General features: G+C 36.4%; 1 protein-coding gene across 1 annotated transcript in view; it reads left to right on the top strand.

Moving 5' to 3' along the window:
• SLCO6A1 (solute carrier organic anion transporter family member 6A1) overlaps positions 1-21,468 on the top strand; it is a gene marked incomplete at both ends in the record, with an annotated part of 109,193 nt that overhangs the window by 7,524 nt on the left and 80,201 nt on the right. The window contains 3 exons of the mRNA XM_079918632.1: positions 329-425; positions 8,143-8,170; positions 20,381-20,530. Of these exons, the coding sequence (XP_079774758.1) occupies positions 329-425; positions 8,143-8,170; positions 20,381-20,530 (275 nt within the window). The remainder of the gene's footprint in view (positions 1-328; positions 426-8,142; positions 8,171-20,380; positions 20,531-21,468) is intronic.

The raw sequence follows: 21,468 nt of genomic DNA, 5'->3' as shown, positions 1-21,468 counted from the left end.
TTAAGACTTAATTATGGACTCAAGACTATAACATTAACTCTTACCTGGATTTCCAGCCTGCCAGCCTGCCCTACAAATTTGGATTTGCCAGCCCTACAATTTCATGAACCACTTCCTTAAAGTCTCTGCCTCGCTCTCTGACTCTCTGTCTCTCTCTGTTTCTGTCTCTCTGTTTCTCTCTCAATATCCTATTGGTTCTGTTTCTTTGGAGACTAATAGAATATTCCATGAAGCTTTCAGAAATAATTCATTGCAGTGAGATAATTTTTATCTTTTTACAACAAATTTGGGTTATGTAGTTGTTTGATGTTCAGTATCCATTTTATAGGCCTTGTGGAAGCTGCAGGAATACTCGGATATGCTTTGGGGTATGCAATAGGAGCACCCTTAATTAAGGGCTCTGTGAACAGTACTTTTGAGACAAGGTAGGCTGGGTTTTTTTTTTTTCTCTTTTTTTTCTGTTTTACATTGTATAAAATATTTATTGGATAGATACTGTAGCTTATAAATATATAATTTGTAATTACTATTTTAAAAATACGTAAATGTGACTGATATGCACATATGTATACATATAAATATCTCTAAATACACATTTTATCTTTGCTGTTTGAAATATAATTCAAAAAACAACTTATAATGACAACCATACTACTATTTCCACATATAGTTTTTTTTTTAATTGAGGTATAAAACACATAGTGTAAAATTTACCATCCTAACCATTTTTAAGTGTATAATATAGTAATGTTAACTATATGCATATTGTTGTGTAACGTATCTCTAGAATTTTTTCGTCTTGCAAAACTGAAACTCTATATCCATTATACAACAACTTGCCAATTCCCCCTTACCCCCAATCCCTGGCAGTGATTCTTCTACTTTTTGTTTCTAAGAGTTTGACTATTTTAGACACCTCATATAAGTGGAATCATGAAGTAATTGTCTTTTTATGACTGGCTTATTTCACTTAGCATAATGTCTTCAACCCTCATCCATGTTGTAACATATAATAGTATTTCCTTCTGTTTTAAGGCTAAGTAATATTTCATTGTATGTATAAACCACATTTTCTTTATCTATTCATCTGTCAGTTGACCTTTAGGTTACTTCAACCTCCTCTTGGCTATTGTGAATAATGCTACAATTAACATAGGTGTGCAAATATCTCTTTGAGACTCTATTTTCAATATTTTTGGGATATATACCCAGAATTGTTAGATGGTATGGTATTTGTTTTTAATTTTTTTGAGGAACTTCCATATTGGTTTTTTTTTGTTTGTTTGTGTTTGTTTTTTTTTGTGGTATGGGGGCCTCTCACTGCTGTGGCCTCTCCCGTTGTGGAGCACAGGCTCCGGACGCGCAGGCTCAGCGGCCATGGCTCACGGGCCCAGCTGCTCCGCGGCATGTGGGATCTTCCTGAACCGGGGCACGAACCCGTGTTCCCTGCATCGGCAGGCGGACTCTCAATCACTGCGCCACCAGGGAAGCCCCATGTTGGTTTTTTTTTTTAACAGCCATCCTAATATGAGGTGATATCTCATTGTGGTTTTGATTTTCATTTCCCTGATGATAAGTGATGTTGAGCATCCTATCACATACTTGTGGGCCATTCATATATCTTCTTTGAAGAAATGTCTATTCAAGTCCATTGCATATTTTTAAAATCAGATTTTTGTTTTTGTTGAGTTGAGGCAGTTTTTTCTATATTCTGGATATTAGCCCTACTCCAGATACATGGTTTGCCAATATTTTCTCCCATTCTATAGTTTTTCTGTTCACTCTGTTGATTGTTTCCTTTGCTGTGCAGTTTTTAAGTTTGACGTAGTCCCATTTCTCTAATTTTTTTTGTTGCCTGTGCTTTTGGTGTCATATCAAAAAATAATTGCCAAATCCAATGTCATGGGGCTTTCTTTGTATGTTGTTTTCTGGGAGCTTTATTGTTGCAGGTTTTATGTTTAGATCTTTAATCCATTTTGAGTTATTTTTGTATATATTATAAGGAAAGGGTCCAACTTCATTCTTTTGCACGTGAATATCCAGTTTTTCCAGCACCATTTATTGAAAAGATTATCCTTTCCCTGTTGTGTATTCTTTTCATCCTTGTAAAAGATTATTTGTCCATATTTATGAGAATATATTTCTGGGATCTTTATTCTCTTCCATTCTATATATGTCTTTATATCAGTACCATACTCTTCTGATCACTATAGCTTTGCAATATATTTTGAAACCAGGAAGTGTGGAGCCTTTGTCTTTATTTTTCTTTCTTGGGATTGTTTTGACTATTTGGGATCTTTTGAAATTCCGTATGAAATTTTAGGATTTTTTTTCTATTTCTGCAAAAAATTCTGTTGAGGTTTTGATAGGGATTGCATTGAATCTGTATACCACTTTGGGTATTAAGGGCATTTTAACAATATTGAGTCTTCAGATCCATGAGCATGTATGTCTTTCCATTTATTTGTATCTTCTTTAATTCCTTCAGCAATGTTTTGAAGTTTTCAGTGTACAAGTCTTTGCCTTGCATGCTGCTTATTGTTAGTGTATAGAAACACACTTGATTTTTGTGTTGACTTTGTATCCTGCAACTTTGCTGAATTCATTTATTAGTTCTAACAGTTTTTTTCTTTGGAGTCTTTAGCATTTTCTAAATAGAAGATCATGTCATCTGCAAACAGAGGTGATTTTACCTCTTCCTTTCCAATATGGATGCCTTTTATTTCTTTCTCTTGCCTGATTGTTCTGGCTAGAATATCCAGTACTATGTTGAATAGAAGTGTTAAAAATAGGTAGGTGTCTTTGCCTTGTTCCAGATATTAGAGGGAGAGCTTTCAGTTTTTCACCATTGAGTGCAGTGTTAGCAGTGGGCTTTTCATATATGGCTGTTATTATGTTGGGTAATTTCCTTCTATTATCAGTTTGTTGAGTGTTTTTACAATGAAAGGGTGCTAAATTTTGTTGAATGCTTTTTCTGCATCGAGATGATCATGTGCTTTTGTCCTTCATTCTGTTAATGGGGTAAATCACATTAACTGATTTTCATATGTTGAACCATTCTTGTATTCCAGAATAAATCTCACTTGGTTATGATGTGTGATTCTCTTAATATGTTGTTGAATTTGGTTTGCTAGTATTTTGTTGATGAATTTTGCATCATTATTCATCAGGGATATTAGTGTGTAGTTTCCTTGTAGTATCTTTGTCTGATTTTGTTTTCAGGGTAATGCTGACCTCATGGAATGAGTTTGGAAGTATTCTTACCTCTTAATTATTTTGGGAAAGTTTGAGAAGGATTGGTATTAATTCTTCTTTAAGTGTTTGGTGGTACTCTCCAGTGAAGCCATGTGGTCCTGGGATTTTCTTTGTTGGGAGGTTTTTTTTTGTGTGTGTGTGTGGTAAGCGGGCCTCTCACTGTTGTGGCCTCTCCCATTGTGGAGCACAGGCTCCGTACGCGCAGGCTCAGCAGCCGTGGCTCACGGGCCCAGCTGCTCTGCGGCATATGGGATCTTCCCGGACCAGGGCACGAACCCGTGTCCCCTGCATCGGCAGGCGGACTCTCAACCACTGCGCCACCAGGGAAGCCCTGTTGGGAGGTTTTTGATTACTGATTTGCTCTCCTTATTGGTTCTGTGTCTGTTTAGATATTTTATTTTTTCATGATTCAGTCTTCATAGGTTATATGTCTCTAGAAATTTTTCCATTTATTCTAGGTTATCCAACTTGTTGGAATAAAATTGTTCATAGTAGTTTCTTATGATCCTTTCTTATTTTTGTGACATCAGTTGTAATATCTTCTCTTTCATTTCTGATTTTTGTTATTTGAGTCTTTTTCTTGGTCTAAAGGTTTGTCAATTTTTTGATTTTTTAAAAAAAATCAACTCTTAATTTAATTGATTTTCCCTATTGTTTTTCCATTCTATGTTTCATTTATTTCTTCTCTAGTCTTTACTATTTCCTTCTTTTTGCTATATAAATATGTATTTTTTAAAATTAATTAATTAATAATTTATTTTTGGCTGCATTGGGTCTTCGTTGCTGCACGCAGGCTTTCTCTAGTTGCAGCGAGCGGGGGCTACTCTTTGTTGTGGTGCGCAAGCTTCTCATTGCGCTGGCTTCTCTTGTTGCAGAGCACAGGCTCTAGGTAGTTGTGGCTCACGAGCTCTAGAGCGCAGGGTCAGTAGTTGTGGCGCACGGGCTTAGTTGCACCAAGGCATGTGGGACGTTCCCGGACCAGGGCTTGAACCTGTATCCCCTGCGTTGGCAGGTGGATTCTTAATCACTGTGCTACCAGGGAAGTCCCTAAATATGTATTTTTAAAGTTATGTTTAATTATGTATTGGGAAGTGGTACTATAAGTGACTTATTGCCTTTTTTATTTCTCTCATTAAGATGACGGAGTTAATGAAGGAGATAAAAATCTACCACTACAAGAAAACAGAAAGGTCCACCCTCCATTTCTGAAACTCTGGTTTTATATAAACGTAGAACTAATTAAAACTGAGGTACAGAAGCCAACTAGCTCCTCTTATTTATTGCCAACTTGCCAACTATTTCCATAGTTATTTATTGCTACAGATAGTATGTGGAAGCTCTCCTCCTAGCTCCCCTGCCAGCTCATCTGGGTTCTTACCTAGCCATAGTGAAGTTTTGGTAGCTGGAAGGGGCAGGGTAGGTGGGCAGATAAAGTATCAGAGAATATGTGTTGGATGTATTTTTTTTGACTCTCTAAATTCACTTCCACCTTTCTAAAACCTTCTCTAGTCTCTTTTCTTCCCCAGGAGGCTATATTGAGAGCCTCAACATAATCCCTTGAACTCTGAATTTCAGTTGGATTTGGCCAATGAGAGGCACTGGCAAATGAGAGTGCAGGAGCAAATTAAGGCTAGGGTATTATCCTTCCAGTTTCTGCAGGGGTTGTATCCAGATTGGCTGTATTCCTATTCTAAAGATGACGCCTCTTTGAGGCTTCCTTTTCCATTTATTAAGCAGTGTTCCACTTGACATTAAGGCTTGTCATAACAGTTTGCTACTGTACTGCTGACCCCATAATTTTGTGCTGTACCCTGTTCATTTCCCTAAACTCTGCCCACATCACTGGAAATAGTCTTCTTGTCCCTCTCTCTTCAAATTATCTCAGATGAGTACACCATCTGTTTCCTATCAGTATCCTGACTGATACTAAAAATAGTATCAGAAGTAGCTTTAGGATTCCAGAACTAGGTTGCATATTTGTATGCACAGATAACCTCCTTGCTGGGAGTAAATTGAAGATAGTTACTAAAATGATCATAGGTTGTAGGATGGGATTAAGTTCAGGGAGGGCAAGACTAGGAAATTAAATAGTTGTAGCATTTAATCACTGGAGGGACAGAAGTTATTTTAAGAGTTCTGGGTCATACGGCTTCTTTTAACAATACTAGAAAATATTCCCAGGGAAAAGGAAACATTTAATTGTGTGAATATTAAGTTCTCTCATTGAGATGAGAAAGGGGATGGCCACTATATTACAACTCCACTCAACAGTGGCCTTGAAATCAGGAGATCATTCTAGTGAGTAGAACTTCAGGCTGGTTGTCCACTTAGCATAGAAGGAGGGATGGCCTGAGGTATAAATTTATACTAATTTATGGTTGGGTAGCCAAGGACTTAGAAAAAGATTTAAAAAAAAAAGGTAACCAGGAGGATATGTGGATGAAACTCTTAGAACTGGCACATGAAAAGGGTATGTACTTTGGAAGAGGCTCTTTAATCAGCTGGACAAGATGTCCCATCCTGTTAATGTTAGCCAGCCTCTCTCTCTTTTTTTCTAACCACCCTAATTCTTCCTCAATAAGCTCATGTGAAAAGTGGCCATGGTGACAGTAATGGTGAGTTTGCATGAGTGCAGTAACATGGACTTCTTCACACTAAGGACAATCCTCTCAACAAGAATATTTACTAGGATATGAGTATTCCTACCGCTGAGTATCCAATTCATCAGTAGTAGAGGTCAACCCTGAGTTCCCGATACGACACATTCATTGGGAGACAAGCTGTCATCAGGTTGATTACTTTGTTATTAGGTTGGCCCTCTTTTAACATACAGATTTGTCTTTATAGGGAAAGATACTTATTCTAGGCAGGAATTTTTCTTCTGTACTGTCTCAGTCCATTTGGGCAGCTGTAACAGAAATATTATACACTGGGCTTACAAAAACAGAAATTTACTTCTTGCAGTTCTGTATGCTGGGAAGTCCAAGATCAAGGTGCTGGCAAGTTCAGTGTCTGGTGAGATCTTGCTTCCTGGTGTCCTTGCTTCTCCCTGTGTCCTTACATGGATGAAGGGGCAAGAAGTCTATCTGGGGTCATTAATCACATTCATGCAGACTCTACCCTCATGACCTAATCACCTCCTAAAGGCCCCACTTTCTAATACCATTACATTGATACAAAATAATGTCACAGCTGAGAAAATCCCCCACAAAATTATGGCCTGAGCATTACTGGAGACAAAGGATGTTGAAACTGCAAAAGAACTGTGAGTAAAAAGGGAAAAATCAACAAATCCCAGCAGAGGATCCTTCACATTTCCATCTCACCCTGCCCACTGCAAGGCTTTGTAGTTTGCGAAGGCCGACCAAGAAAAACCACAAGGAAGAAAGAAGACAAAGTTCTATCAAAGCATGATTAGGTATGATCACTAGAAGTGTTAATACACACTCAATCTGAGAGTTCAGAGAAGGGACTATAAGAAAAAGATTACCAAGTATATGTGATTTAAAGGGTCACGTACCCAGATACAGTGTTAGTTGTGCAACTTAAAGGGCCAGGCTTATCCTAAAGAATTGGGCACATGATTTAAAGGGGCAGGAATGATTTCAAAAGAGAGATGAGATTTAGAGTGATGTCTTCTAAATGCATAGCTTCTGTTGGAGAAACAAGTTTAAAAGGAACAGAGAATTACTCTTCGCCACCTGTATGGACAGGGGAAAAGTGGGGAAAGGAAAAAATTTAGTATCCTGCAGGACAAAAGAGAACCACATAATTGGAGAACTCACAACCACTCAATTTCAGCAAAACAATAACAAATTAACAGAAAATGCCCTTTCTTGCTCTGTTTAATCATGGCTTTGTTTGTATTAAAATAGACAAAGTTGAAAATTTTCATTTTCTCTATTAAAGTGTTGAAGACAGTGATGATAATGAACGCTGGCAGCAGAGTTGGTGGATTCATTTTGTTATTATTGCAGTTATTGCATGGTCTACATTAATACCATTTTCATGCTTTCCACACGGTATTCGAGGTGACTATAAAAATATAATTCATTAAATTAAAGGACAGTATATTCTTCATCCCTACCAATTCTCAGAATATGGCTGAACTGCATTTCTTTCTGTGTACATTTCGTTCTGTCATGGACATACAGTGACATGTGCTAGTATTATTTGAACAAATAAAGCCGCATGTAGCCAAGTATTATTTATGTACCAGGCTTTCATTAGTACATGTTCTTGCTTCTTGTCATTCCTCTTTAAAAATGCTTTATATCTAAAATTCAGAAGTTTTCTTAAAGAAAGAAGCATATTTAAACCTATTTACCTATCATGATTTAAGGCATGTATTACCCCATAGAATTGTTGTAAGATAGAGTAATAACTATTAAAATTCTTCTGGAAACACTAAAATATACATGTAACGTTAGAGAAATCGAATACTCTCCTAATGGTAGTACATTTCATTGGCACAAAATATTTTTAGTAATATCAAAGTTTGTGCTTTTATATTTTAGGTCTATGCTGTCAAATACTGTAGTCACCATAAGTGGCTATTTAAGTTTTAAATTAAATTAAAAATCCATTTACTCAGTAGTAGGAGCTACATTTCAAGTATTTAACAACCACAGTACAGCTAATGGCTACAGTACTGGAGAGTACAGAAGAGTACAGATATGGGAAATTTTCCTTATCATAGAATTTTCTTTAGTACAGCACTGTTTTAGAAGAATGTGCCTTTTAGTTAGATTAACTTTAGCATGTTCAAAAACAGCTCACTTGCCATTTCAAGACAAACTGGGTGTATTGGGATGTGTATGTATGTTTATAATATGTGTTTTAGTTATTTGAACATGTCATAAGATTCTTTTACTTGTTAACATATAGGCACAGTGAGGATAAAAGCCGGAGAACGTAAACAGCCTCATTTGTTGGACAGAGAGCAAACAAAAGATCAGGAGTTTGGAGCTAGTATCAAGGATTTATTTGCTACTTTTGGGGTAAAGTAAAATTTTACATAAACAAGCAAATTAAATTGACATGTACAATTCTTTTGTAGTGGATTTAAGAAAATAACTATAAAGTATTCAGCTTAAATCTGAGTGGAACTTTTGAAGTCTTAACCTACTCATTTTATAGGTAATGGAAAATAGAACCCATTTCACCTAAGTGGCATCACCAAGAACTTGATTAGTGTCAAAGACTGGTACCAAGTATTTTTCTTTCTTCTATTGCTTTTAATTTGACTTTTATATTATATTGAGTTTATTTTCTCCCTGCATAAATAAATAAGCCATTTAATAAGATGACAAAGGGGGCTTCCCTGGTGGTGCAGTGGTTAAGAATCCCCCTGCCAATGCAGAGGACATGGGTTCGATCCCTGGTCTGGGAAGATCCTACATGCCGTGGGGCAACTAAGCCCATGCACCACAACTACTGAGCCTGCACTTTAGATCCCGCGAGCCACAACTACTGAAGCCCTTGGGCTTAGAGCCTGTGCTCTGCAACAAGAGAAGCCACTGCAATGAGAAGCCTGCGCACCGCAATGAAGACCCAACACAGCCAAAAATAAGTAAATTAAATAAATAAATTTTAAAAAGACGACAGAGGTATTAACGTTATCTTTTTACTATATTTAAATAACTTAGAAAAGAACTTTAGAAGTTAACAAATCTTCTCACAAACATCTTTTTTTTTTCATTTAGAAATGTTTATCTTTATTTCAGAATGACCTATAGGAAGGACCTTACCCAGATAAAGGTCCTGTCAGCCCTTCTCACAGGTTATGACTGAGTTTTGCTTCTATGGACCCACCAGTCAAAGCAGCAAAACTAATGAACATCTTATTTTATAGAAAATAATCTCATCTGAGTATCAAATGGAGAAGAACTCTTCGTTTTCTGGGTGAGAAACACAGCCTACAGTACAGACATAGTGGGGTTAAAAAAAAGCAACTTCTAGTGATTCTTTATTCAATTTGGTTTTTCTTTTCCTATTCATAACTTCATCCTTTATGTTGTCTGAAGAACTGTGTTTCTCACATGTAGGTTTTATCAAGTCATTTTCCACAGTACTTGGCAGGTGAATTTCACACTCTTTCACTGGGACTTTGAAGACCCTTCACAATACCATCAACTGAATTTTCCTACCTCATCTCAGAAATTTATCCCTATCTCCCCCACTTGCTCTTTCCTGGATATATTGGGTACTTTTATAATTCTCTACCTTTGTAGATGTAAATCTCTCTACTTCAAATGTTCTTCTCTCTCTTCTCCATTTGAGAAAAGCTCTTTGTCAAATCTTACCTTACATTCCTAGGCAAAATGAGTTTCTCTCTCCTTAATGCTTTCATAGATGTTTGTTCAAAATATCATATATAAATGTATATATTGGATGTGTACAGATAGTACTTTTTATTATAATAGTTTAATTCTTCTTAAAATGAATAGATTTGTTGTATAAAATCAGAAATTTTGTTTACTTGTTTTCATTCAAACACAAAAGTGTTTATTTTTTATCAAATCATGAACTCTTCCCAGTAATGGATTATATTTCATTCAGATTTTTATTTAATTTTAATTTTTACAAAATATTTCATGTGTATATTTTAACAGTACTGAAATAAGTTGGGTATAACTTTTTCACACTGTTAAAAATTAAAATATGGTTGTTAAAATATACTTTTCAGAAAATTTAAACATGATTTTTTTTTTTAAATTATTGCCAGGCAAGAAACAAAAACAAGCCAATTCCAATATTTCTTTCTTGGAAATAGAGTGCTTTGATTGCTAGTGTTAGGATACAAAATAATATAATGTCCAGTTAACAGTCTTAGACTTCTAACACCTGTCTGGGTGGGTAACTAGAAGATATCTTAATCTTTTTAAAAGTTTATTAGAAAGGACTTCCAGAATGTCAGAGTGAGGAGCTTAGAAATTCTTAAGCTCCAAAAAGCAGTAATTGAAACTGGCAAAATTGTCAACAACCATTTCAAAACTCTGGAAATTAGGATTACACTTTGAAAATCACTGATTTATCAAAGATTTTTCTACTTACCCTAATTCTGAAAGCACAGTTACAGAGCAGGTTCTGCACATGTCGTTGGCTTGTAAACTTAGTTTCTGATAGGTGCCTGTTCTAGGAAGAAGGAAGGTTACAAAAACCGAAAAGCACCTTGTGATATTCCTAACACACTGCCACAAAGTGGCCAAGAGCAAAACAGTAATCAAAATGAAGTTTCCTTGCTTTGAGCCCACCTGGACTTTATATAAATAATAATTTGAGAAATTCTCATTTTCATTTATCAAGTACAAATTGGTGTGTAATTTAAATGGAATAACTTGTTACTCTTTTAAAAAGTTAAACTATTTTTTTTGTTACAACCTGATAGAACCATACCCATTTAATTTTTAAATGATTACAAGTTAACTGTTGTTGAAGCCCACCATTTAAAATGATTCTTAAATAGTTTTGGGGACGTTTATGTGCCTTAGTTTCTCTTCTATAAAATAATGGTAATAGTAGTGCATATCTTATATACATACTTAGAATTAAACGTATTAATAGATGTAAGGTGCTTAGAACAGTGCCTGGCGCATAGTAGTACAATATAACGGATTGTTATTTTAGTTTTTCTTATTCATCTCTCTTTAATTGTGTAGTGTCACTGTGTTTGGTATTTGTATGGTCAGGCCACTTAAGGTGGCTGTTCTCTGGCTCTCTGTACATTCCTCTGCTCCACCAGTGCCTGCTTCACCTAAACCCTACTCACCTGACTGACCTTTCTACACACTTGCCCCAGGCCCAGCTAGTGATTATTCTTATCAAAGGGGCGGTGAGAGGTGTGCCGCTCTGCTAGTTTCCATGGTAACCTGGTGAGCCAACCTGACTCCCCCTATAACTGGCAGTCCCTGCCCCTCCTCCCCACCCCCGCACCCCCAGCAAAGCCTACTGCCATGTCTTGTCTGCTGGACTGCTGCACATGATGAGATGTCGCTCCAGGACCTTGCCTCAGACATGTAAGCTCCCCCATCCATTAAACCATTGATGTCTCTGTCACTGACTCCAGGCTCTTTCTTCAGTCTTAAAGCTGGGCAGGCACTGGCCTTATAGGCTTGTGGGGTGCAGCCCAACAGTATTAAAGGTAAACTAGTAACTAATACCCATGTCTTTATGGAACTTACGGGTCTCAGATTTTTTTTTTTTTTTTTTTTTGTGGTACGCGGGCCTCTCACTGCTGTGGGCTCTCCCAGACGCGCAGGCTCATGGGCCCAGCCGCTCTGTGGCATGTGGGATCCTCCCGGACCGGGGCACGAACCCGTGTCCCCTGCATCAGCAGGGGGACTCTCAACCACTGCGCCACCAGGGAAGCCCGGGTCTCAGATTAAAAAAACAAACAAACAAAAAAAACCCCACAGATTAAAAACAACTGATTAACAACTGAGTAGAGAAAATTGTGTGAAACCTGTTTTAGATGAGGGGTAAAGAAGGCTTCACTGAACAGGGAGCATTTAAATGGAGGAACCTAAAGCATGAGAAGGAGTTAACCATGTGAAGAATGGTCGTTAAGAAAATTCCAAGCACAAGGTACACATGTGGAAAGACCTTGAGGAAGCAAAGATTTGGGTATGTTCAGTTTAGAGAAGACCTCTGTGTTGGAGCATAGTTACTTGGTGGGGAGAGTGATAGAATGATAGGTTGGGGAGACATTCAGACTCATGTCTTTGTGGGACAGGGTAAAAAATTTAGATTTTATTTTTAATGCAGTAGGAAGTCACTAGTTTATTTTAAGTAGGGGAATAATATGAACATAATATAAATTTTGTTTTAGGAACTTTTAAACTTTGTGTAAAAAATGGAATAGAGTGGATTAAGAATTGAAAAATCAGTACAATTTGAGTGTTGTTTCAGGAAGTTTTCCGTATGTGCCATAAAAAGTTGAATTTTTTATTCAGTTGTAGCATATGAGGACTCAATTTCAGGAGCCAATTAAAGAATCACTTGGCCTTCATAAAGTTCAGGGCTACTGATAATAATTTATGTACGAAGAAAAAAGTAGACGTTCTAGGAAGCAACATGATCTGAGCTTCTGGAGCCATTACAAAGAAAGAAAAATAAAAAGCCTAAAATATGGGGAAGCAAATGTTCTAAAATCCAGGTACCTTATAGACATGTAATGTTAAGATTCAATAGAAAAGCCCATACATCTAGGCTCTTGCCTTTAACGTTATATAGCAGGCTTGAGTTTCAGAAAGAAAACAGAGAGATAACGGGCCTACAAGATTTTAAAAATTTGCAGTGTTTGCTTTCTTTCATAGTTTAGCACCTGCCAAAGATGACTTTCTTAGTAGGGCATATCTTTTAAGCCATGTTGGTAAAATTAAAGTAAAGCATGTCTTCCCTGATGATAAAGGGTTAGCCAGTGTTCTCTGGTGGGTTGGTGTTTATTTGTGAGTCAGTCAAGCAATGAAGATTATAAAGGAATTCAAGTAAGCAAGAGCAGATTTGTGCAGTGGGTAATGGTTATAATCTCTCCTCAGGTAAGGGCTAGAGATTCTATGACTTTCTGGTAACGAGTAGAAGGTACAACTAACTGTGAGTTTATGCTTCTCTGTGGTAGATCTAATAGGCAGAGAGATTTTCCTTGTTAGGGTCTGTTATTTTCACCTAAGCCCAAAAGTCAGGTTGCACACTAGAGACTGACCACCAGAGAGTAGCATCCTATTTTCTTTGGTGAAAAGCCTTAAGAGAGAGCCAGCTATAGCCTTCTCTTTGTGTCCCACATATATATTCAAGAGTTAACAAGGCTAATGGTGAATCAGGTCTCCCCTTATCCATAGGTTCTGATCTGTTAGCAGGCCTACCTACTAGTGCGACCACTCAGTGGAGACAGTATATAGCATTTACTGCTGTTGAGACCTTATATTGATACAAGTACTTCTTTGATTCTGAGATACACTTTTTCCCCTTGACATTTTAACATCTTTGAAATTGGGTAAGATCTTAAACTGATGGAATCTTGAAATAGCTGTAAGTCAGAATGTAATTGTGACATAGTAGATATTGCCTGATATAGCAAACTTGGTCATGACTATTCATATTATTATTACTTTGAGTTATATACATTAGTGGTGCTGTCCATATTGAAAGAAACTGCTCTTTAACTCTTCAAAAAGCTAATGCAATATTTAAGCATTGAATTGTAAAGTTAATATATATGTAGAAAGACAAACAGCAACAGGATATAATTTTTGATACTAGTAAAGCAAATACTTGCTGTTGTAGGAATGATCACTAGTTCACATTTTCTTGCAAAGAAATAGTCAAGTGTTTTATGGGACTAAAGTAAAGAATTCCCACAAGTAGAGATAGCTTTATTGTTCTTTTATTGAGATAATCTGCAAAAGGATTGCCTCCCACATGCCAAGTTGTGTAGCTGAGCCAGGAAAACTTGGCATTATCTGCAAATGACCTGGATGATAATGGGTTAATATCTAAAATATATAAATACCTCAGAAAACTCAGAAAAGTTGACATTTTATCTTCTTAATAGATATAATGTATTTCAAAAGCTGGTGAGACTGAAATCTGAGTAACGTAGGACTTTCCGTAAGGAATTGTACCATAATGTGAGTGGTAGTGATTTTTTTTTACTTAGAAGTACATAAAATAATGGTGTCTCTTACAGTAGATGGTGTTGGCATTTTAGATTCAATGAAATATGGTATTTCAACCTTTCTGAGCCTCACTTTCTTCAGCCAAGAAATTGGTACAATAATGGTACCTTCCTCATAGGAATGTAAAGTGTACAGATCAGTGCATAGCCCATAGTAAAAACTCAATAAATGCATAAATAATATGAATTGAGATATTGAGATATTTCTGATTTTAGATTAAGGAAGGAAAATGCACAAAAAAATTAGGGGAAAATGTCAGGACAAGATTTTCCTTTATCTTGATAAGTGTGGGTTATCAACTATAAAATAAGAAGATTAAAAAGACTGCTGTGAGGAACTTCATTTACTAAAGGCCTATTGTCTTTCTCCTCTATTAATCCTGTAGTTCAGTACCTCCTGGTTCATGACACTTAGTTGGTATTGTTTGCCTGAAGTTCAGTGGCTAGAGGCTCCTGATATAAGGACTAATGGAAAATCATTCCAGCAAACAGATCATTCCAGCCAGTAAAATGTATCACCGTCATTATAAGACTTACTAAAGTTGGTTGAAATACACACTTCCTGATTTTCTACAGTTTTTTTTTTTTTTAAGGTCTTCTTGTCATGAGTTTTTAATAAAGGGAGCCAGAGAAATGGGTATTTTTAAATGGCTCCCTACTATTACTGTATTTCTTGCTTGGCGTGATATATTGTAGAAAATTCAAGTAAGGAAAGAAAAGAGTTTTATTAAAATGTCAGTAAAGATAATTTTTATAGCTTATTATTTTTATTGAAATGTAGTTGATTTACAATATTGTATGGTTTCAAGTGTACAACATAGTGATCTAATACTTTTATAGATTATATGCTATTTGAAGTTATCATAAAATATTGGCTATATTTCCTGTGCTATATAATATATTCTTGTAACTTATTATATACATAGTAATTTGTACCTCTTTATTTGCTACCCCCTCTTGCACGTCCCCCTTTCTCCTCCCCACTGGTAATCACTAATTTGTTCTATCTGTAAGCCTGTTTCTGTTATGTTATATTCATTTGTTTGTTTTAGTTTTTATATTGCATATGTAAGTGATACCATACAGTGTTTGTCCTTTTCTGTCTGACTTATTTTACTAAGCATAATATCCCCCAGGCCCATCCATGTTGTTGCAGAAGGCAAAACTTTGTTCAATTTATGGCTGAGTGATATTCCATTCTAAGTATATATATATATATATATATATATATATATATATATACCACATCTTCTTTATCCATTCACCTGTTGATGGACACTTAGGTTGCCTCCATGTCTTGGCTACTGTAAATAATGCTGTGATGAACATTGAGGTGCATTATCATTCTGAATTAGTGTTTTTGGATTTTTTTGGATATATACCCAGGAGTGGAATTGCTGGATCATATGGTAGTTCTATTTTTAGTTTTTTGAGGAACCTCCATACTGTTTTCCATAGTGCCTGCACCAATTTACATTCCTAATAACAGTGTACTAAGGTTCCCTTTTCTACCCATCCTCGCCAACATTTATTATTTGTGGTCTTTTTGTTAATAGCCTTTCTGTGGTGTGGTTTTGATTTGCATTTCACTGATGATTAGCAATGTTGAGCATCTTTTCATTTGCCAATTGGCCATCTGTGTGTCTTCTTTGGAGAAATGTTTATTCAGGTCTTCTGCCCAATTTTTAATTGGGTTATTTGGGGTTTTTTTAATATTGAGTTTTCTGAGGTATTTATATAGCTTGGATATTAACCCCTTATCATCCAGATCATTTGCAGATATTTTCTCCCATTCAGTAGGTTGTCTCTTCATTTTGTCCATGGTTTTCTTTTCTGTGCAAAAACTTTTAAATTTAATTAGATACCATTTGTTTATTTTTGCTTTTGTTTCCTTTGCCTTAGGAGGCAGATCAAAAAAATATTACTGTAATTTATGTCAGAGTGTTTTTTCTCATGATTGCTTTAGCTATTCAGGGTCTTTTGTGGTTTTATATAAATTTTAGGATTATTTGTTCTAGTTCTATGAAAAATGTCCTGGGTATTTTTGTAGGGATTGCATTAAATTCTGTAGATTGCTTTGAGTAGTATGGACATTTTAACAATATCAATTCTTCCAATCCATGAACATAGGATATCTTTCCATTTTTTTGCATCATTTTCAATTTTCTTCATCAATTAATCTTATATCCTGTAACTTTACTGAATGCATTTATTAGAACTAACAGTTTTGTGATGAAGACTTTAGGGTTTTATATATGTAGCATCATGTCATCTGAAAATAGGGACAGTTTTATTTCTTCCCTTCTGATTTGGATGCCTTTTATTTCTTTTTCTTGTCTGACTGCTGTGGCTAGGATTTCCAATTCTGTGATAAATGGAAGTGGAGAGAGTGAGTATCCTTGTCTTTTTCCTGACTTTGGAAGAAAAGCTTTCAGCTTTTCATTATTGAGTATGATGTTAGCTGTGGGTTTGTCCTAAGTGGCCTTTATTATGTTGAGATATGTTCCCTCTATACCCACCTTGATGAAACTTTCTCATGAATGGGTGTTGAATTTTGTTAAATGATTTTTCTGCATCTATTGAAATGATCACACAATTTTTATGCTGTTTTGCTAATGTGATATATCACATTGATTGATTAGTGGACATTGAACCATTCTTGCATCCCTAGAATAAATCTCACTTGATCATGGTGTATGATCCTTTTTATATAGTGTTGAATTCAATTTGCTAATATTTTGTTGAGGATTTTTGCATCTGTATTCATCAGATATTTTGGCCTGTAATTTTCTTTTTTTGTGTGTCTTTATCTGGTTTTTGTATGAGGGTAGTGGTGGCCTTGTAGAATGAATTTGGGAGTGTTCCCTCCTCTTAAATTTTTTGAAATAGTCTGAGAAGGATAAGTATTATATCTTCTTTATATGTTCGGTAGAATTCCCCTGTGAAGCCGTCTGGTCCTAGACTTGTTTGCTGGGAGTTTTTTTTCTTACAAATTCAATGTCACTACTAGTAATCAGTCTGTTCAGATTGTCTGTTTCTTTTTGATTCAGTTTTGAAAATTGTATGTTTCTATAAATTTATCCATTTCTTCTAGGCTGTCAAATTTGTTGTATTCCCTTATGATTTTTTGTATCTCTGTGATATTGGTTATAATTTTTCCTCTTTCATATCTTATTTTGTTTATTTAGATCCTCTCTCTTTTTTCCTTAATGAGCCTGGCTTAAGGCTTATCAATTTTGTTTATCTTTTCAAAAAAACAAAACAGCTCTTGGTTTTGTTGATCTTTTCTATTATTTTTTGGTTTCTATTTTATTTATTTCCTCTCTGGTCATTATTATTTCCTTCCTTCTGCTGACTTTAGGCTTTGTTTGCTCTTCTAATTCCTTTAGGTGGTAGTTTAGGTTGTTTGTTATCGAGATTTTTCTTGTTTCTTCAGGTAGGACTGTATTGCTATAAACTTCCCTCTTAGAACTGCTTTTGTCACATCCCACAGATTTTGGAAATTTGTCTTTTTATTTTCATTTTTCTCAAGGTATTTTCTGATTTCCTCTTGGATTTCTTCATTGGCCCATTGGTTTTGTAGTAGTATTTTGTTGTCTGCACAAGTTTATGTTTTTTCCTGTAATTGTTTTCTAGTTTCATACCACTGTGGTTAGAAAAAATACTCAATATAATTTCTGTCCTCTTAAACTTGTTGAGACTTGCTTTGTAGTGTACATCTGATCTGACCTGGAGAACACTCCATTTGCACTTGAAAAGAATGTGTATCTGCTGTTTTGGGATGGAATGTCCTATGGATGTCTATTAAGCCAACTGGACTAATGTGTCATGTAAGACCACCATTTCCATATTGATTTTGTGTGTGGATGATGTGTCCATTGATGTAAGTGGAGTATTAACATCCCCTACTATTATTGTATTATTTTTAATTTCTCCCTTTACATCTGTTAGTGTTTGCTTTGTATTTTTAGGTGCTCGTCTATTACGTGCATATATGTTAATGAATGTTACATCCTCTTCTTATATTGATCCCTTTGTCATTATACAATGACCTTCTTTGTCTTTTATTATGGACTTTTTTTTTTTTTGCGGTATGCGGGCCTCTCACTGTTGTGGCCTCTCCCATTGTGGAGCACAGGCTCCGGATGCGCAGGCTCAGCGGCCATGGCTCACGGGCCCAGCCACTCCACGGCATGTGGGATCTTCCCGGACCAGGGCACGAACCCGTGTCCCCTGCATCGGCAGGCGGACTCTCAACCACTGCGCCACCAGGGAAGCCCTGGACTTTGTTTTAACATCTATTTTGTCTGATATGAGTATTGTAACCCCAGCTTTCTTTTCATTTCCATTTGCATGAACTATCTTTTTCCATCCCCTCACTTTCAGTCCATGTGTGTATTTAGGTCTGAAGTGAGTTTCTTCTAAGCAGTATATAGATGGATCTTGTTTTTTTCTATCCAATCAGGTAACCTTTATCTTTTGATTGGAGCATTTTCCCAATGACATTTAAAGTGATTATTGATAGGTATATACTCATTGCCATTTCATTACTTGTTCTGGTTGTTTTTATAATTCTTCTCTGTTCTTCTTATCTTAGTTTTCTCCCTTGTGGTTTTATGATTTTCTTTAGCAGTATACTTGTATTTCTTCCTCTCTAGTTTTTGTGCATCTGTTGTAGGTTTTTGATTTGTGGTTACCACAGGCTTCATATGTGTTGACCTATAACACTATCTACTTGTATTAAGCTGTTCTCCATTTACATTCAAACACATTCTAAAAGATCTACATTTTTACTCCCCCATACATGTTTTGTGTTGTTGATGCCATATTTACATTTCCATATTTATCCCATAACTCTTTATTATATTATAGTTGATTTTACAATTTTTGCCTTTTAATCTTTATACTAGCTTATTTAAATGGTTGATCCATAGCCTTTACTATATATTTGCCTTTCCTAGTGGGATTTTTCCTTTTTCATAAATTCTCACTTATTGTTATAATCTTTTCTTTTCCACTTAGAGAATACCCTTTAACACTTTGTTTAGGGTCAGTTTAGTATTCATGATTTCTTTTTGTTTTTTTCTGTCTAAAAAGTTCTTTAACTCTCCCCAAATCTGAATGATAACCCTGCTGGGTAGAGTATCCTAGGTTGTAGGATTTTCCCTTTTAGAAGTTTAAATATATCATGCCACTCCCTTATGGCCTGCAAAGTTTCTGCAGAAAAATCACTGATAGATCTATGGGGGTTTCCTTGTACGTGACTCTTTAGTTTTCTCTTGCTGGTCTTTAGAATTCTCTCTTTATCTTTAACTTTTGCCATTTTAATTATTGTGTGTCTTGGTGTAGATATCTTTGGGTTCATCTCTTTTGAGGCTCTCTGTGTTTCCTGTACCTGGATATCTGTTTCCTTCTTCAGGTTCAGGATGTTTCCAGCCATAATTTCATCAAATACATTTTCAACCCCTTTCTCTCTCTCTTTTCCTTCTAGGACTCCTATAATGCAAATGATAGTATGCTTGATGAAATCTCAGAGGTCCCTTAAACTGTCCTCATGTTTAAAATTTGTTTTTCTTTTTACTGTTCTGAATGGGTGATTTCCATCATTCTATCTTGTAGATCATTTATGCATTCTTTTGTATCCCCTAGTCTGCTGTTAACTCCTTGTAGTGTGTTTTTCATTTCAGTTCTCATATTCAGCTCTGACTGATTCTTTTTATACTTTCAATTTCCTTGTCAAAATTCTCACTGTGTTCATCTGTTCTTTTCTCAAATTCAGTTAGCATTCTTATTACTAATGCTTTGAAATCTTTATCTGGTAAATTATTTCTTTCTGTTTCATTAATTATTTTTTCAGAGTTTTTTCTTGTTATTTCATTTGAAACGAATTCTTTTGTCTTCTCATTTTGTTTAACTTTCTCTTAAATGTCTATGAAATTAGGTAAAACACTTAACTCTCCCAGTCTTGAAAGGGTGTCCTTGTGTGGGAGCATCCCTGTTCAGTCTGTGTGTTCCCAGTGCCTTTGGTGGGAGAGCTGGATCTAAAGTGTGCATGGGTCATGTATTCCGCCAGGGTGCATCACCTTGGTGGGAGGTGGGGCTGGAGATAGCATGGCTAGAGCCAGTCAGGGGTGAGCCAGGGCTTCTCCTATGCTCAGTGGCCATCCTCACCCTATCTGGGGTGAGGTTGGGTCCTGAGGTGCTGGAGGAGAAGCCCTGAGAATTGGGTCTGAGCTGGTTCTGTTCCCTGCAGGTGTGTGCTCTCCCCTTTCCCTGCAATGGCACCTTCACCCTAGAGGGCAGTACTGAAGCAAGAGGGGCCAGAGAAGGTGCCCATTGTGGGACAGGGCATGTGCTAAGGTGGTCTCTGCACATCAGTCAGTGTTCCAGACAGCTCCCGATCTACCAACTTTCATGAGTATCAGTCATGGCTACCCTCACCCCATTCAGATGCAGTGCCAGGTCCAAGTCGGCTATGTCCTCACCAAGTGTGCACTGTCCAAGACAGTGGCAACCTTCACCCTAGTGGGGAACTGCGCTGGAGCTAAATGGGCTGGGATACTCACTGGGGTGGTGACAGGAAACCAGCCAGAGCCCCAGGTAGTTTCAATCTGCTTCCACCATCTTTTCTGGGGAGTGAACAAGCATGTGCACACTCTTTACGAGTAGAGTCTCAGTTTCTTACAGCTCTCATGTAAGTTCCACTGGTTTTCTAACCAGCTATGGGGACTTGTCTTCCCACTATCAAATACCAGGGCTGGGATACTCAATATTTGGTTCAAATTCCTCACTCTCCAGGGAGGCTGTCTGAGCCCGTAATAATCTCTCTCCTCTTCTCTGTCCCCTCCTAGGAGTGTAAGTCCCGACCTGATCATTCTCCTCCCTTCCTACTTGATTGTGTGTGGATAGTTCTTTACAGCCTTGGTTGTAGAAGAGTCTTTCTGCCAGTCTCCAGTTGTTTTCAGTGAGAAGTGTTCCACATGTAGATGTATTTTTTGATGTGTTTGTGGGGGGGATGTGAACCCAGTGTCCTCCTGCTCTGCTATCTTGATCTCTTCCCCAATTTTTATACTTTTAAAATACATAAAATAGACATAAGTAAAATAAAAGATAAAAAGCTAGAAAAGAGACAAAATATTTAACATTTTTATAAAGTTATAATGTACATGAGGTGAAAAGTTGTAACTGTAAAAGTAAATGGGATTAAGCTTGAAGAAAAGAAAGTAGAACACTGAATAAATTTAATATCTATTTAGCTATAGCTATAACAATATAATGGACTAGAAACATATTTTAAAACAACAAAAACATAATACTTGGAAGTGAGGGAAATAAATCATGGAAAAGAAAAAAATAATGAAATTAACACTGGCTGCAAGCATGTAAGGAATAAGATTTCATAAGGGAAAAGCTCCTTTTAAATGTGTGGAGCAGAGAGATCAACACTTTCACCATCCTTTTCTTCATCTCATGCTTGTCTCATCCCTTATTACCCAGGAAGACATTTACATACTAGGACTCCAATGAACAGAGAAGTG

The sequence above is a fragment of the Stenella coeruleoalba genome (genome assembly GCF_951394435.1).
Source record: "Stenella coeruleoalba genome assembly, chromosome: 3".
NCBI classification, from domain to species: domain Eukaryota; kingdom Metazoa; phylum Chordata; class Mammalia; order Artiodactyla; family Delphinidae; genus Stenella; species Stenella coeruleoalba.
This window is presented reverse-complemented; position numbering and strand designations above follow the sequence as displayed.